This window comes from Amphiprion ocellaris, chromosome 21 (genome assembly GCF_022539595.1).
Source record: "Amphiprion ocellaris isolate individual 3 ecotype Okinawa chromosome 21, ASM2253959v1, whole genome shotgun sequence".
Taxonomy (NCBI): domain Eukaryota; kingdom Metazoa; phylum Chordata; class Actinopteri; family Pomacentridae; genus Amphiprion; species Amphiprion ocellaris.
The window spans coordinates 12,396,527-12,415,644 of NC_072786.1; the positions used below are offsets into that span (position 1 = coordinate 12,396,527).

General features: G+C 37.4%; 1 protein-coding gene across 1 annotated transcript in view; it reads left to right on the top strand.

The window, feature by feature from the left end:
- The window catches only part of LOC111589158 (copine-8), a 135,363-nt gene that overhangs the window by 28,514 nt on the left and 87,731 nt on the right, over positions 1–19,118 (top strand). The window contains exons 2-4 of the mRNA XM_055006486.1: positions 4,095–4,135; positions 9,128–9,174; positions 10,840–10,943. Of these exons, the coding sequence (XP_054862461.1) occupies positions 4,095–4,135; positions 9,128–9,174; positions 10,840–10,943 (192 nt within the window). The remainder of the gene's footprint in view (positions 1–4,094; positions 4,136–9,127; positions 9,175–10,839; positions 10,944–19,118) is intronic.

Here is a 19,118-nt window from a genome sequence, read left to right on the forward strand (position 1 = left end):
AGAGAGAGAGAGAGGGAGCCATGACTCATTCACATTATCCTCTGAAGTGGAAATCCTGAAAACGTGTCTTACTCACACATACAAAAACACACATTCGAGCAGGGGGGAGCCCAGGAGCCCTTTCGGAGTGCCACCATGTGTGATGTGCTTGAAGCAGCAGCCCGTCGAACGCTGTGGAGCCGCAAAATCGCTCTAAAAACGGAGGGAAAAGTGTATTTTAGCTCAACTGTACCACCAACTCAGAGGAGGGAAGTTAGTCCTAATCATGACACAAATGGTGCCACAATTTTTTTTGCAGTCCAGGTTTATTCAAACATGGTGCAAGATGGTGAAAGTGGTTTCTTACCTACAGTCAGGTCCATTAATATTTGGACATTGACACAATTTTTAGCATTTCGGGTCTGTACACCACCACAATTTAGATTTAGATTTTTAAAGATTTATTGGTATTTACACGTAGTTCATTGGTGCTCGAGAGCAAAATGAGTGTCTTCAGTCGATAATCAGAGATTGCTTTATCTCTCTGAACCCCAAAACCCACTGGCATGTTTGAAAAGCATTTTGTCTTTCCAAAAAATCTCCAAAATTACGCCACTTACCAGAGCCAGAAATGGTAAAAACACATAGAAACGTAATATTTTCAACTTTTAGACACTCTTTGAATCATCTGATCATGTGTAACATCCGATTCTGTCAGAAAACATAATCAAATTCAAGTTTAAAATCATAATATTCTTTTAAAATCACTTTATTCTACGTCTCATCAAAAAAAAATGCCAAAAATGAACCATTTGCTCAATTCAAGTTGACACTTTCTATTTTTAGACTATGTAGTGTTGCACCCTAACCAAGATTAATAAAGGATTTTCATTTCCTCAAGTCAACAAGACCTTTGATTGATTTTTCCATTACCTGATATGAGTTTTGTTTTTCATATTGACTGTCAATAAATGTTCACCCTGTTCACTGATTATTAAAGTTAGTGTTTCCAGCTGTGAAGCAGAAAAAGGGAAGACGGTTGAAATTTTTGGGCCGCAGCCAAGAAAAGGAGGAAAAGTAGGTTGCATGAATGTAGGTTGCATAAAGCTGCATTGTACAGAGTCAGACACAAAGTTTGGACTTTTTAGCTGCTGCCTTTACTGCAATAATGAGTGGATTTTTGGTCATTTTGAAATGATGAGTCATTAAGATTTTAATTTTGCTTTTTTTTTAACCCTTCAACCTGCTCTTGGGTTTGAAAGGCATCTTTTTGTGTAAAAAACTTGTAAAGTCACACCATTTATCAGAGCCGGAAACTGTAAAAGCTGAAAAAAATAATTGGATTTTTAATTTTCCCAACAGCCCTTGAACTATTCATTCTTATAAAATGAACAAATCTCAAATCGAAATCTGTTTATTTTAATGGAATTTAAAAAAGTCAAAAATGAATGGTTTGCTCCAAACAGATTCTGTAAAAAACAAAAAAATCTGTGCTTTTTACTGCAACTTTAAAGCCATTAGTGACTCAGTTTGGATGAACAGTAATAGGACAAAAATTCAGGGGCCTTTCAGCTGAACTGCAGGCTGTGTTTACACAGTACAGATTGGAGCAAGTATGGAAACAAATCTAACCAGATTCTGTCAAAAACTAAAAATTTTGAGGTTCCTTATCACACCTGCGGGGCCAACAATGACTCAAATCTGACAAACATAACAAAGTCACTTAACAAAGATCCTGTATTTCTTTGACTTCATTAGGCTAAACTGCAGGCTGTGTATGCACAGAGCAAATAGGAGACATCAAAAACAAAATTAATACATAAATAGTAAAGTATCTAAAGTATGTGGAGCCATCTTTTTTCCCAGTATTAGTGAAACCTCTGGGCACTCGGAAAAATTCTGTACCTGGTAATTCCAAATTTTTGTAAAATAAATAATTGTGATTTATAGCATTCTAACTTTGCTGTACGCCACCACAGAACCATAGAGGTTTCCACAGAGGTGCGTGGCTTTAAAATGCAGTGAAAAAATAACCCACAGTGAGTAAAAATGTGTCAGGAGCAAAGAAAAAACACTCAGAGTGTTAAAGAATGTAAACAGGATTGTGAATTGAAAGGTGTTGGCCATTTCAGTGTGAACCGGGGAGGAAACCACAGTCACACCTTCAGCGTTTGCTCTGTGAGTGATTTGTGGCAGGAAACTCAAACAGCAGACTGACCTAGAATGTGCAGCTTCACCTACATACTGCAGATAGCTGCTTCGAACAGCTCAACACTTGAAGTCTTTGACGTGACGACAAATTGTTGTGCATTTGCTACGAGATCTGAGTGAGAGAATGAGCTGTAAAGTAACAGCGAAGAAGGAGAAAAGATGCCAGGAGTGGTTTTACTTTGAAAGCAAACACATTAGAGTGAGACAGATATAGAAATGTCATAGATGTGATGAGTTGTCAAGCTCAGGCAAGTGAAAAGAAAGAAGTACACACAGAAACAGATAGAGGATAGAAGTGACACCGAGCTGCAGCCTCTCCAGCCACTGATGGTTTCACGGCTTTGTCTCAGAGCCTTTAAAAGTCCCCCACAATCCCTGGGATTCAGAGGATAAAAGAAGCATTACTTATTGTTTCGTGGCCTTTCTGCTACCAAAAAACGCCACAGCAGGTTAAATAGACAAAGAAAAAGATGGTGAAGAAGATTTTAATCCTCGAACAACTTAGTGATCCTGTTCTTTCTTGTTCTCTTCTCTATACACCTTTAGCTGCAATCACCATCATTCATCTCATTATTCAGAAATCAGAATTAATGATAAGATCGGGCCATTTAACTTTCCTCCAGGCTCTCGTCTTTCCCCTTTTGGGGGAACATAAATTCTGCACGACTATATTAATGTCCACATCGGCCAAAATTCAGTGAGACGGAGAACAGAACAAAGCATCAGAGAATATCGGCTTAGACCACATAATTGTGAAGAAATGAGGAATTTAGAAAGTCTGAAACCTCTCAATCCTTAGTTATTATTGAGGTTGTTATTGTGTTGTTTGTACTGATTCTTGTCATTGCTCTGGCTGCACGAATGTGGGAGTATCAGTCCCAAACTCAATCATTCCAACAGAGGAGGCAATTCTTTTGAAGTCAGTCGCTATTATATGTTTTTATCAACAAAAAAAAAGTTCCTTTAACAGGTGGATGCTGTGGTTTTGAACAAATGTTACATAATCAGGGGCAAATAGACTATTTTCTTATGCAGATTAACATATATTTGGGTGGAAAAACACATTGTAACTGTAGCAGTGTTTCCATAATATACTGTCTTTTTATATGCATTTTATATGCAACATTTCTTAAATGCTTCCTAAATTTTGAAAATGTAACGTTTTTTTTGCTCATTTGAGGTGATTTTTTTTTTCCAGGTTCTAAACCCCAAAAACTGCCAATGAATTTGAAAGTTGTTAAATATTTCACTATTTGTCTGAACCAGAAACTGCAAAAACAGAGCGAAATTATCAGATTTCCCGTTTTCCAAAAGTCCTTGAACTCCTCATGTGTGACATGCTGTTTCATCAGAAGATGTAATCATACATGCCACATTTAAAATTCCTCCCGAAATAAACCATTTATTCTAATCAGATTCTGCAAAAAAAAAACGTGTTATTCAGCAGTCACATGATGATAATTCACAAACTTTTCCGCTGAACTGCAGGTTGTGTTCAGTTAGCTTCATGAAATGTGTCCAGTACTGACTGAAATGAAAGAACAATTACAACTTACCTGATTAAAAACAATTCCTGAAGAATTCTCTACATCTTTGTCTTCGAGATGACCAAGGCCACTGTTTTTTTTTCTTTCCTCCTTCTTCTACTCTGTTTATTACAGCCATGTAGCTTCTGTCGCCACCTTCTGATGACACTATGGAGCCTAGATAGCAGCAATTAGGCCTAATTTGCAATTTCTTCTTTTGGATTTTTTTTCCATCACTGCAAAAGTTTACCTGACAGTCACATGAAAATACATAAACAGAGTGTGATGTTAACATGTCGACTCGGCCATTCGCTTCCTGCATATAAATGGTAAAGGAATTGTATTTCTAACCATTTTTTCCCTTTTGTGTCTTTACAGAAACCTGCTGGACAGAGACACTTTCTCCAAATCAGACCCAAGTAAGATCCACCACCTCTCAAGTTTGTGTTACTGTCAGTGCATGCTGGTTAATTCAGGTGGTAAAAAAATACATAAAAAGCCTTTTTAGTTTTATTTATAGTCTGAATTCACTTGAATAATATAGGTATATAAGAGAAAATGGCATGAAGAAAGAGAAAAGAAATAAAGAACAAATGTTAAAAGGGTAGAAAACAAGGGGAATAAGTGCACTGAAAGCTTAAATTCATTAGCATTTGAATGAAGGTCTATTCTTTTGCCATATGTAGCTGTGAGTCAGTCCTTACATCTGTAAGTGTGTTTTTTTTTCCCACTAAATGTGTTGTCTTGGCTCGAGGCAGGTCTGACTAATGCAGGAAGTCAACTAAGTAGCTTCTCCTTATTGATGGACAGTATTTGTGGCGATTCTGCTCTACTCTCCCACTGCTCAGATCAATATAATAATAGTGTCAGGGCCACAGCAGTCAGAATTCAACATTACCGAAAACGCACTTATTTGTTTCCTTTGCAAGAGTTAGTGGAGGAGATCAATATGCCAGAACTGTGTGCTCGAAACTTGACTTTTGTGAGACTTGGCTGCACTTACCTTGAGGTTGCATCAAGAGGTTGTTTGATTTATTCCACCCCTGCAACTGTAGAATTGTGTTTTGCTTCTTGCAGAAATTTAAACTCACTGCCCATTCTGTGGGTCTAGCTGATGTATTAGAGATGTTCAGTCCATGCATAATCTCTATAAAAATGAACCCATGTCAACTCAGTGATGCAAAATATGTAACTTCCTTGATAAAAGCACATGAAAAGCCACAGAAACAGTCATCATGTTGACTGCTGAGGTATTAGCCTCGTGTGCAGCTAATTTTGCACTGAGCTGAACTTGGCAACTGAACAAACAGTGATGCATTCGCTTACTAATGTGCGTGCTGAAATACATTTTAACCCTCTGAACTCCAAGTGGTTTCCGAGCGTTTCTTTCTCCCTTGTCAGGTTTTTATTTGTACTTACTATGGGCTCATATTGCACCTTTATTAAAACACCACAAATACAGCAGGAAGTAGAGAGACCTCAAAAAGTCTTCTGTGCAGTATTACAAATGTGTAGTGCCATAAATCATAAAAAGTGGAATTTCGTCTAATATTTATTTTTTTAAATCTGAAAAAAACTATAATCAGCATGTACACCATTTTTCCAGGTACCCACAGTTGTTACCAACACTGGAAAAAATGAGTCTACATACTGTAGATATTTTACTACTAACATATTCAGTTTTTTCCCCCCAGAGCAAGCCCTGAAGCGACAGCGGCAAGAAAAACACTCTTTTAACAGGGAAGAAACCTTGAGCAGAACCCGGCTCTACAGTGGTTGTTATTTACTTTGAGTATTTTCTACATTGTAGATCAATACGGAAGACATAAAAACTGTGAAAGAACACATATGGAATTAAGCAGTAAACAAGAAAATGTTGAACAAAGCAGAATAGGTTTTTTACTTTAGATTCTTTAAAGGAGCCCCCTTTTGCTTTGATGACAGCCTTGCACACTCTTGGAGTTCTCCCAAACAGCTTCTAAATCTAAAATATAAAGCATACTCTGGTTTGTTTAACACTTTTTTTGTTAACAGCATAATTCTGTATGTGTTCTTTCGTAGTTTTGATGTCGTCAGTATTAATCTACAATGTAGAGAATGATTAAAATAGATAAAACCATTGAACAAGAAGGTGTGTCCAGACTTTTGACTGGTACTGTATATCACCAAATTCCCAGCCCAGCCATCGTCTTTAACCAACACTAAGTTTGCCAGACACTTTGCACTATAAAATCTGAATCTTAGCGGTGTAGAGCAGCTGGTTGGAAGTGACTTTTGGTTAATATGTGGCCCCAATGAGCCGCATTTCACTTACTATTTCATTCTCTTTCTGTTGGCAACAAAAACACCAAAATTAGTGAATAAAGATAGCTTTATCGGAAATGTGGCTGCATTAAAACACAGTGTATGTGAGCACAGGGAGCAGGAGAGAAGTTAACAGATGTGAAGTGCCCCTTGTGTGTTGCTCTGTGCTGCTGTGATTCAAACTCTGTACAGTGCACAAACCATCTTTATTTTATCTGATAATTTGAAGTAATCCCGTCTTTTCAAACCTTGGCTCTTTGGAAACTTTGACACTGAACTGAGTCAGATTCTGCTGCTGCCATCATTGTCTAAAAGTGTAGCAATGAGCAGCTGACCAACTACTGGAACCAAAAATGACTAACATTATGGTGCCACAAATATGCAGGGATAGTGGAGAAATACATTTTGTTATTATAAAATGAAGTAAAAAAGGAACGTGTTTAGTTAAAAATATTGATTATTAGCGTTGACGTCACTGATTGTGCCAACTAATCGCTATTCTTTTGTTTAATTCATAGAAAAGTGTAGAAACAAAGCTTGGGTCATGTGCTGTAACTTTCTGTTATCTCTGTTGGTTGCACACTAACCGTATATTTACTAGATATTTATGGGAGTGGTATCGATTCCCTCATCTAATTCTCCACAGAAACATATTTCCCAGTGGACCAAACCTTTACTTGAATGATATCTGATCTTTAGTGGAAAAAAAAGATCATCTGAAATGACTGTAAGCTCGGATCAGCTTTAATGTCGTCACACAGCCAGAGCTCTGCACCTCATCTCCCTGCATCCGATTTAGCAGTTCAACGTGGACCATGTTAATTAAGTTGAATTATGTGTTTGCTTGTGGTTTGTACGCTGCAAGCTAACCACCTGCTTCGAATTTAGAACACAGACACGAGTTTGGTGTTGATTTTCTCACTTAATTCTCAGCAAAAAAGCAAAAAGGACATTGTTTTTTGCATGTGATGTGTTGCACCTGCATGTGAATTGGTGGATCGGAATGGGGAGTGAAGGCAACATAAGATTCCTCCCTGAAATTAAACCACTTTTTGAGATTGCAGATTACATCTCAAGATGTGTACGGCTGTGAAATTATGATATCATGATGACTTTTGAGGCCCTGTAGTGACTCACAGTCTGCAAAAACACAGCATGTCAGCACATCTGCAGCGGCATGAGGCCAAAATGACTCAAGGTGATGATGCTGATGACAGTGATGAGCCCGATGATGAGGATGACAGTGATTAGGAGGAGGAGGAAGAAAGACGCGTGAGCTTTAACCATACATTTAGCTTTTATGCTGAGTGGCACTTGTGATTGTGCTGAGCGCCGCATCTTGGGTTTCCTGATATAAACCAGCCTGACAAGGGAAAAGAGCAAGGAGGTGAAGGGAAAAAATTACTGAAAATATAGATTATACCTTGGATATGTCACTTGGTGGTAAATATAGCTTTAGAATCTGAAGAGCAGTGATCCAGATAAGAAGGATCCAGAGTTTTCTTCTCTGTTATTGCTTCAAATCTGTGTTTTTCTTCAAATATCACGTGCTTGTTTCCGTCAAAAACACTATTTATTTGCCTGTATACATGCACCCTGATAAATCCTGCTGTCAGTTATCTGAAAAAAACATCAAAGCCCTTTCAAAATGAAGTATATGATGATAATTCACCTTTTAGAGAACTGTCTTGTTTTGGGAAATTACAAAATAGCTTTAAAATTATGTTTTATTCCGCCGTCTGAAGACAGGAAGTAGATTTATTTAGGCTTCATGAATAAAACTATTAGGAGCTTTGATGTTGTTTTGTTATTGCTGATTCATGCACTTATAGCTCACTAGTCATGTCCATGAAATACCATGACATTTGAGGGTTTTTTTAAAAATGTATTTGCTGATCAAAGCAGCTCATAAACATGGTTATATCGACTAATCCTCATGTTAGGCAGAGAACAGGAAGAACTGATACATATTTCTACACATCTACAAAATGACCAAATTTTACTGTCATTTTTACAAAACTAGAATATTATTCAACATATAGCTATAGATTTCCAGTAAAGTAATTATTTACTTATAATTATAGGTGGGAGCCAGTGGCTCAACTTAACCCCACTGCTACCATTTTAACAAAGGTGCATCCAGGCAGTTTAGAGCTAACTTCATGCCTACACTTTAGCCTCATATTGTAGATAACCAATGTTAACACACGTGTGAAATTGTTACATATGTTTCAATAAGTGTTCAAACACAACACTCATGAAATCATAAACATAACATTTTTACTTTTTGTTAACTAAAATGACCTCTTACTCCATGTGCTCCTTCTCTTCACTGGGAGGGTTGAATGGATACCTCCTCAAAAATACTTGGTCACATGATCAATTTCTTCCATTATTCTCTCGAAACAAAGGGTGGCTCAACTAACCCACAGGCTCATCTCACCCACTCTCCCCTGCGATATGGAGAATATAAAGTTTGTCGAGATTCTGAAAGGAGAAGTACAACTGCATCAGTTTTTATAGTGAATCAGATAGTCAGAAAGTTCTTTCATTGGCTCATTATTAGTTACATACCACAACAGAACAAGAGTCCTTCTTCCCAAACTCTTTTTAGGAGTGTGAAATACCTTCTATTGTTGGCCTCAGACCTTTGGACCCTTAGACACTTCTTCAACACCTGAGCTACCAGAAGACTATTGTACTAACAGAAATTGTACCACAACAAAAACACATGTACAATAACTGAACATATAGATAATAAATGATAATCTAAGAGATCACCATTGATTTTACTTTCACAGAGCCAATAGGAAAAGAGTTTGTATTTGCTATGAAAGCCTTTAAAACTTGTACTTTGTCTTTGGGGAAGAGAAGAGTGAGGTCTCTTCCACCATGTTTAGTAAGGCCTCATTCCCAACTGTAATAATCATTTTCCATATTGTTAACAGTAATACATTTATGGAAAAACCCAGCAGCGTTGTGATAACAATCGGGTGTTTGTTATCACATTTTAGTTTAGAACCTAGCCATAAAATTTCCACAAGAGTGTTTGAATTTGTAGTTACTGATTAATTTTCTCTGATGTTATGTGTCTTTGTCCTTCACAGTTTGTGTTCTCTACACACAAGGAATGGGCAACAAAGAGTGGAGAGAGGTAAGTGTGTACATAACTGAATGTGTTGTTGAATCTCCTGAAGCCAACCGGCAGTATTTGTAGTTTGTATATGATATCAGTCTTTAGTTTCTAGTGACTTCTATAACTCTGAATTTCATATAATGGAATCATCGAACCTCGTGTGCCTTTGTCACAAAAAACAAACATTAATGCTAATATCTGGGCACTTTTTGTAACCATCCAGAAATTTATGGTTGTATCTTTGACCCTCTTGACAGAACTCGTGCAGTTCAACTAAATTTGTTGGTTTTCTGACACTGACTTGTTTCTTCATCATAATTCACAGATTATTGATGGGAGTATAAGTTGTGACTTTGAGAAGGCCATTCTAAAACCTTAGTTGTAGCCTGATTTAGCCATTTCTTTCTATTTCCAGATGATCTATCGTACATTCATAAAAGAACCACAATGCATGATTGGTCCTTGTGACAAAGATGTATGAGTTTCCATGATTACATCCTAGAAATTTCCCAGTTATGGGTGCCATTGGAAACTCAAGACTGCCATTATATATATGGTCTTTACAAAACTATGTAAACTTTTGGTTTGCAACTGATTGCAGGACTTGATTTGGGATCCATCAGACCAAACACAAATCTGGTTCTTGTACAGACTTTTTTCTTCAGCACAGTCCACAGGTTTTCGATGAGGTTTAGGCCAGGACTTCGTATTGCAATCAGTCCATCATAGAAAATAAAGTGTTATAGAAGTTATTGGAAACTCAAGACTGCCATGGTATATGTGGTCTTTTCAAGTTTATGTGAACTTTTGTTCATAAGTCTTCATCCAAAATGCGTCCTTTTAGAGAGTAGAGACAAATTACCACAGTCCAATATACTGCACGCCTCAGCTATCTTTCTCATTTCTCAGTATGTAGCAACAGTCTTAAATTTGAGTAAATACGGTTAAAGGTGGCTGAATAATAGAGTGACACAAATTCACCTCAAAGGAACATAAATAAATTTCATGGAAATTTAAGACTGTGGTAGCACCCGAGGCTTTGGTGATCTTTTCTTTTGAAAAATGTGGCATATTGTGAAGCCACACTGCTGCTCCTAGTTATTAAATTAAAAACACTGTCTCCAATATCGGTCACAACACGCTCCGAAATGGTTTCAGAGCATGTGTTCGCTCACGTATGACTGTACTGCCGTCACCGCCGCGTTTCACTACAATGAATATTCATGAATGTAAATGCGGAGGGCAAATCCTGCGGCCCAATCATTCCACAGTTATTCATATTTCTGAGTAGCCCATCATCTGCATGCATTATTAACAGGCTAAGTTAAATGCCAAACCAGGACCTACCTAACCCCCATTGACTCCATACTTCAGCTACTCTGCATTCATTACTCCAAAGCTCTACATAATCTTCTGTAACCAACCTCCGTCTCCTCATGTCTCCTGAGGAAAAAGAAAACAACTTGCAGGTGATTAGATATTTACACGAGTCACTGCAACTTCACAGAGTGCTTGTAAAAGCTGTGATTTGCGAAAGGTCAAAGCTTTAAGTAGCAGAAATATAAAATTACAGATAATAGATTATGCAGATTTGGGGCGATAAAGTGACGTAGTTTCATGGTTCATCATTTAGAAAAGCAGAATTGTGTTCTTTTTGGCCTTTATCTTGCTTTTTTTGTCTAGTTTGGCAGAACGGAGGTGATTGACAACACACTAAACCCAGACTTTGTGCGGAAATTCATTTTGGACTACTTCTTTGAAGAGAGGCAGAATATCCGATTTGACTTGTAAGTAAGATTTGCATCTATTGTATAAGTACTCTGTGAATTTGTGTTCAAGCATCTGGAGTTCTTTCAGTCAGTCACTGTCAGATGTCAACTTTGTTTTCTAAAATATGGATTATACAAGGCCTTTGACAGGTTCTCCTGCAGATTGGCAACTTGCTGTGAAAGCACAGCTTGACTCCACACCACTGTCTACTTAGCTGTGATATGTGCTCTGCTACATGTGCTGCAGAGTATTGGAAATATGTTGGACTGAAATTAGAAAATGTTTTTTTCAACTTTCGCATTATGTATGTCAAAACCTAATTAGCTACCGAAATTATGAGCTATATTGAACTATAAAGTAATGGAATGTGACGACTGACACTATATCGGATATGTTCATTTTTAATCTTATTTTGCATTTTTTTGCGCAAAGGCTGAAAATGCTATTTATTAACAGTCATGGCTGATGTTTTTGATGAGGATATCCTTTTTGTTGCTGCATTAAAAAAACTGCATTGATCTACCTCTGCTGCCACACTAAGTCCATTGAATTAGATTGGTTGTGCTGCTGATGTATTGACGACCACATCATGGTAGAATCCCACACCTCACTGGCATAAAGGTAGATCTGTAGGAGCAAGCTGGTCCTTACACTTATTAAGCCACCAGCCTGCCTCCAGTTGGGAGGATTCTCTTCCTCACTTTGCACTCAAATCGCATTTCTCATTTAGTTATGGAGGGATTTCAGTGGCTTTATTTTATAAGATGGAGATTAATTGTAATATAATCAAGGGAGGCACTGCGACAACCCGACTGGGATCTGAAAGTCTGTGAGGAGGAATTAGTGTGTCTGCATGGAAGTGTTTGTGTGCGATAAAAGGAGAAAGAGAGGGAAAATATGTGTATGGGTGGAGATATGACTGTATTTGTGCATGGGGGTATAAGTATATAGAAAAAACAACAAAAAGAAGTGTACCGATTTTTTACATGCACAACCTATATATGCACAACCGTTTATTGCTCTACCTTTATTATGGATTACAGTCCTCCACTACTATCCTGTATCTGTCCATCAGCACCTCTGAACCCCAAAACTGGCTGTTGGTTTCAAAAGGCATGCTAAAAAAAAATGCTGAAATTACACCATTTATCAGAGCAAAGAGCAAAGACACTGTAAAAACAGAAGCAATTGTTAGTTTTCCCAACCATCCTTAAACTACTCATCTGTGGCATGTAAGTTTTTTGAAATACTTAACCAAAGCATAAAATTTAATTAAATCACTTTATTCCACACACATCATTTAAAAAATTCACCAGATATATTCAGCTAAAACTAACCAGATTCTGTTAAAAAAAAAAAAGAAAAGAAATAAAATTCTGCACTCCTCAATTCAACTGAGAGAACTTTAGTGACTGAGCTACAACCAGCAGTCACATGACAAAAATTCAGAGACTTTTTGGCTGCACTCGGTTGAACTGCAGGCAGTGTTTACACACAGGAGACGAGTGTGTAAACTAATTTACAATGTAAACAGTAACACTATCTATAATAAGACGTACAGTTGATTTTTCTGTAACACAAGTAGACGCTGAAGAGTGTTGATTCCAGGGTTTTCAATTTTTGCAAAATAAATAATCAGCATTTATTTTATGAGTTATGGCATTTAAAATTGTTCCACAAATAAACCGAAGTCTAACCAGCTCTTTTAAAAAACTAAAAGTTCTGCACATCTTGGTGCTAATATGACAAAATTAGACTGAGCTGTGACCAAAAGTCTAAACAAACTGGGATGAACTGCAGGCAGTGTTTACACCGAGCAGATAGGAGATAAGTATGGAAACGAATTACTCTGCCAAGGAGGCGGAGCCTCGGCGGAGGTATGTGATGGTCGGCATTGGTTTGTCTGTCTGTTTGTCTGTTAGCAACATTACTCAAAAACGGATTACCAGATTTGGATGAAATTCTCAGGGAAGGTCAGAATTGACACTAGGACCAACCGATTAGATTTTGGCAGTGATGTGGCTTATAGTCTGGAGCCACAGATTTGTTAAATATTTTTGTGTCATTACAAGATAGTGGCCTGGCGTCACTGTAACTATGACAAAGTGAACACTACGTCAGCTGCCTGGTGACAATCACATGATTGTGATCCGACTACAAATCAACCACTGTGGACTTATAGGGACTTATCTGTCGGAAATGATCCAAGGAACAATTGATTAAACTGTGAGGGTGTTTCCGAGTCCCATCAATTCACGTCGCCCGCTACATATTTAGATCATGTGATTCGGTATCCGTGCATAACGTACACATGCAAAACACATGCCTGTGCTCAGTGCAAGGTCTTTTTGTTTGTGGGTACATCTATATTAAATGGCCACATTCTATTTGGCCGTGATTTCAGCCACAACTTTTGTCAAGATTTCAGCCGTTGGAAATGATCCAACCACTGAGCAGCCTTGGTGGAGTACTGCGCTCTTTCAGTGCTTTTCTTGAAGTAATGATTGTGGAGTCATTGTTTTTTCCAGTATTGATAACACTTGTGAGCACTTGGAAACATGTTGTAAATGTTGATTCCAGTTTTTTCCAATTTTTGCTCTTTCATTTTTAATAAAAGACATCTTAATTTTTTCTTTCTTTATGATTTGTTGCAATATAACAGTGTCATACTGCACAGAATACATTGTTGAGTTTTCAATACTTCTAGTCATGGTTTTTGTGGCTGTTTCCATAAAGGTGTAGGACTTTATATTGCCGTGAAAAATTAGCCTACAGTAAGTAAAAACGTGACAGGAGCAAAAAAAAACAAAACAAAACAAAAAAAATGCCCCAAAACTATTTGATGTTTAGAGGGTTTAAATTGTCAAGGTTATAATAAATATTGCAGTGTGGGTTATAATGACTACTTTGTTGTCCTGGTTGCAATAATAAGTACATGGTTAAGATGAAAATCAGATGTTTCTTTGACCCATCCATCCACCTGAGCTCCTCCCTTCAATGAAAAGTCCTTAGAACTTGAAATAACTCAGGAACACTTTTCTTACAACAACAAAAAGGAACATGAAAGTATATTTCACTCAAATAAAAATGGCAACAGCAGCAAAAAACGTCCAGGTTAAAAGGGGAAAAAATGAGATGTTGGCCAGTTTTGAAGCCTTGTCAGTAAATCATTGTGTGTTTTCAGGTTGTGTTACTGTTCTTTGTTATAGCACATACTGATACGTACAGTAGATGTGTCATAGGGTCACGTGTTGACCAACCGATTCCAAGACAAACGCAAAGCTGATGCATTGTGTGTGCATTCCCACATACGGCGTGTGACCATGGTGACTGTGTGTGTTTCTGTGTGCGTGCGTTCATGTCTATGTGTGTGCAGGTTTTACCATGTAGCCATAACAACCGTGAGTTCTGTGGGATGCTGGGTGTGATATAGGACCAGACAGATTTCCTTCAGGGAAATGGAAGCATTTAACCTTTTATATCTACTCTGCTTGCTCCGCTTGTGCACGTTACAGCCGTGTACATTTTCACACGTAAATGGACGTGTAAAAAACATCTTTCTCTGTATAATGAAGGTAATGGATGAGTATGTTCAGTATTTTAAATATTTATTTGTTCTTCTTACAATAAAAATCCAAAGTTGAGCGTTTTGAAATTAGTTTTTTTTAGCTGTTTTGGTGCTTTTGTATCCATCTGAATCACTTCTAATTACTGTTATGGTTAAAAATAGCTTTATTTGAAAGCTAGACCAGCTTTCTTATCAGTATAGATACAATAAACGGCTGCTCTTTTCACCTTTTTCATGTATGATTTGATGAGTGTGTGCTTTTTACAAGTAATGCAAACAAAGGCTGTTTGAATCCTTCTGTGTAAAGGCAGTAACACACTTTCTGCTTGTGTTGTGACATTCTTATGCTCAGAATATGCAGGTACATCTGTGTTTGTGTTGCTTCCATGCCTGCCTGTTTCTTTAGGCGACCTGTGAATGAATGAATGCATGTTTCGCTCTCTCCTTTTCTGAATGGAACCGAGCATTTCAGGGACAAACGGCGCTCTGGCTTTTTGTAGGTCGGCGACCGTGTGTTGTTGTCGGTATCTTTCAGTTTATGCATCCGTGTGTGAGAAACAGGCCCGTGTCTTTGTCTGCATGCGTGTGTCTGGTTGTAGTTTGCTGCTCGTTTCAGCTGCCGATGGTTTCTGCCTGCAGAGGGTAACACAGTCTGATAGTAGATGAAAGAATGTTTCCTCCCTCAGGCCCATGAAGATGAGATCTGGATGAAAATAAAGCAGTAGCAGAGGGAGAGGTTATGAAATACTATAGTACGTCCACTGAAAGTGATACTGCGCTGTGTTTAATAGGAGTGTCAGAAGATGTATGGTTTGGTGTGAACCTCAGTTTTAGAGTTAAGGTTTGGTTTGTTTTCCATGCAGCCGAGACTACAAAAAAAGGGCCAGACTGCCTTTTTTTCTCATTTATTAAAAAAAAGAAAATATTCATAAAGCCTGAAGATTCTTAGTTGATGACCCTCAAGTGTAAAATAGATCAAATAAAAAATGCACATTAAGTCAAGTACAACATATTCATAATCAATTTAGCCCTTTTGAACAAGTCGTTTCTGATCGTTTTTGACTCCTGTCACATTTTTTTCACTGTGGGATTGTTTTTTTTTTACTGGAATATCCTGCACCTCTATGAAAACAACACAGTCATGCTGAGTAGTACTGAGAAATAAAAAAAATCTTTGTGCAGCATAGTAAAGACAGAATGCCACAGAAGAGAAAATTTAAAAATTACAATAGAATGTCTTTGATCATTTATTTTTATTAAAAATAATAATAATAAAAAGCTTAAATCGACACATGCAACACTGCAAAAATTGTAACTCTGCATACTGTAGGTTTGTATTAACATTACCGGTAACTATACAGAGCACATATGAGAGTAGGATGTTAAACTCTGCTTGTAGTTTAGCTGAAAAGTCCCTGCGGGTTTGTTTTTTGACTTTTGGTCAGAGCTGAATCCTTTTGGTAATATTTGGTAACAAAGTTATAATACAATACATCCGAATAAAAAAGATAAGACAAAAGGTGAATTTCACTGGTTATGAATTTCATGATAAATAAAACTAGTTGAATACCCTCAAGTGTTCTCAAACTGAAAGAAAAGTGGTGACTACTACATATTTTACTGATCATATTTTTTGTTTTGTTTCTATATTTATCTACGATATGCTCTGTGTAAACACAGCCTGCAGGTCATCCCAGTTCAGCTGAAAATTCCCTGAATTTTTATCATGTAACTGTTGATTGCAGTGGAGTCAAGTATAATCTCTATTGTGCTAATGATGTGCAAAATATTTAGTTTTTTACAGAATCACGTTTGAGGACACTGTTCATTTTCGCAAATGTTTAAATGACACATGTAGAATCAAGCAATTTTGATGAAATCCCAATTTCAAGCTTACACGTTTGTAATTTTTCCAACCAAATGGCACGTCACGGATGAAAATTCAATGATTCTTTCTTACTTTGTATAGTTTCTGGCTCTGATAAATGGTGTAAGTCTTTCAAACCTGGCGGTGGGTTTTGATGTTGATGGGGTTAACATGGAGGTCTAATGGGGATATACTGTGCACTGCTAAAACAGTGGGAGTGTAAGTATGTTGACATCAGTGGCCTCTGACAATAATTTATTTCATCCTGAACCAAGCATCACATGCAGATGAGTTCAGGAGGAATACATGTACCCTTGTCTTCAAGAAAAATATATTTGGAAGCGAAACAAAGCCTAAGATGATTTAAATGTGAAGCATAGATGAGAACAGGAGCTGATTGTCTGATACCCACTGACTTCATGTAATCATTCAAATATTCGTCTGCGCTTCAGATTAATTGAGAATCCTCACCCACTCACACAGGATGTGCTACACATCATCCTGCACATTCTTGTAAAGCGCCTAAATTGCCCCTCATTTCTCCCCCCGGAAAGTGTTACCCAGCAAAGGCCAATCTGTTGTTAGTGGTGGGTGAAATGACCTGAGCTGTGAAATGACCTCAAACTCACCAAGTGAATGGCTCGTCTGATTGCTTCCCGTTCTTTAGGAGGTGGAGTGGCCATTTCTGGACAAATTCTTTTCTCTGCAAATATTGTACTGTATGTATGAGAGGCCTGCAGGTGGAACTGAGCAATGAAAGGTGTGAATAACAATCAAATACAGCGAAAAAATACACCTGAATGAGCAAAAAGATCTTATTTACTCACTAACTGGATATGTCTCAGTTTCTGTTTCCCTCTTTCACAGGCACATACTGTCACTGACCAGTAAAACTAGGGAATAATAAGGTTGGAATTATAAACGTCAGTATAGATTCTGTTATGTTTTATTTCTAAAAGCATCTAATGTAGGATTCTGTTCCCACTGAGACGTCTTTTAACCATTTGGTATTAATGAATTCACCCTCTGAACCATAAAATCCACCTTGCAGACCAAAATTACCAAAATTGGTGGATTTTCGACTTTCTGTCGGTCCTTGAACTACTCATCTGTGATGTGCTGTTCCTAATCCAAGCTTTAATTCAACCTATTTCATCAAAATAAGATTATTCTGCATGTTTCATTTTTTAAAAAAATTGCCAAAAATCAACCCTTTGCACGAACCAAATTCTGTCATAAAAAAAAAGTTGAGACTTTTTTTTTTTAACCATTCTGTATTAAGTAATTAGCCTCTGAACCACAACATCCACCTGCTCTACTTGTGCATATTGTCTTTTGCCAAAATCCCCCAAATTGATAGATTTTCAACATTCTTATGGTCCTTGAACTACTCATCTGTGATATGGATTCGGAAATCCAAGGTGTTTTATCATAATCAGTTTATTCTGCATGTCTCGTTTAAAAATCAATCAGATTCTGTATAAAACAAAAAATTCCCTACTCCCATTGTGTTTTACTATTAAAAGCACCTAATGTGAGATTATGTGGGGACAAGTTGGACAGGAGTTCCCACTGAGACGTTTTTTTTTTTTTTAACCATTCTGTATTAATGAATTCATTCTCTGAACCAAAATTGCCAAAATAGGTTGATTTCCAACTCCCTGATGGTCATTGAACTACTCATCTGTGATATGCTGTTGCTAATCCTAGCTTAAAATAAAGATGTGTCACTTTATTATGCATGTGTCATTTAAAAAGACACAGCTTCATTTTTTTAACACCCCTGTGTGAAATAATTCTTGCTCTGAACCACAACCACTTGTTGGTTGTAAACGCATGTTGTCTTTAACCAAATCACCAAAATGGCACCGTTTATCAAAGACAAAAACTGTGAAAACTATAATAAATGGTGCATTTTTAACTTTCTGATGGTCCTCGAACTGCTCACCTGTGTTATGCTGCCCCTAATATAAGTTTAAAATTGTAATATTTTCAAAAAGATTTGACAAAAATGAACCCTTTTCACAGACAAGATTCTGTAAAATACAAATAATTCTCAACTCCTTGGTGCAGACATAAAGTCATGCAGGTCTGGACTGGATTTTCAACTTCCAGACTGTCTTTGAACTACTCATCTGTGATAGGCTGTTCCTAATCTAAGCTCGATCAAGCTATATCATGAAATTCTTTTTATACTACATGCATCATTAAAATAATTGGCAATAATCAACCCTTTGCAGTAACCAGATTCTGCAAAAAACAAAAAATTCTCAACTCCTTGGTGCAAACATGAAGTGATGAATGACTTAACTGAGACTGAAAGTCATGTGACAAAAATTCAGGGATTTTTGGCAAAACTGGCCTGAACTTCAGACGGTATTTACACAGGAGACACATGTAGAAACAAATTAAAAACCTAAGTAATCAAACATCAACATATAGTGCGTAGATTTGCCATTTCTCTTTCAAGTATTGGTGACACCGAATAGAATATTGTACATGTCTATTCCAGTTTTTGCTGTTTGCCTTTCGCTCTCACGGTCATATGTGTCACTGCCAATTAGTCCATTTAGTGTCAGTTTAATGGAGGATGCCTGCGATGCTGGAAAGGGAAATACCCGAAGCCTCTGGGGAGATCGTCGGTGACTAGCTGCTTGGCCCCATTATTGATTTTTCCCCGCCTGTAATCCCTGTTGTGTTCCCAGCTGAGCTCCTGCCACCCTCCATCACTTTCTAATGCACTGACTTTTGCTCTCC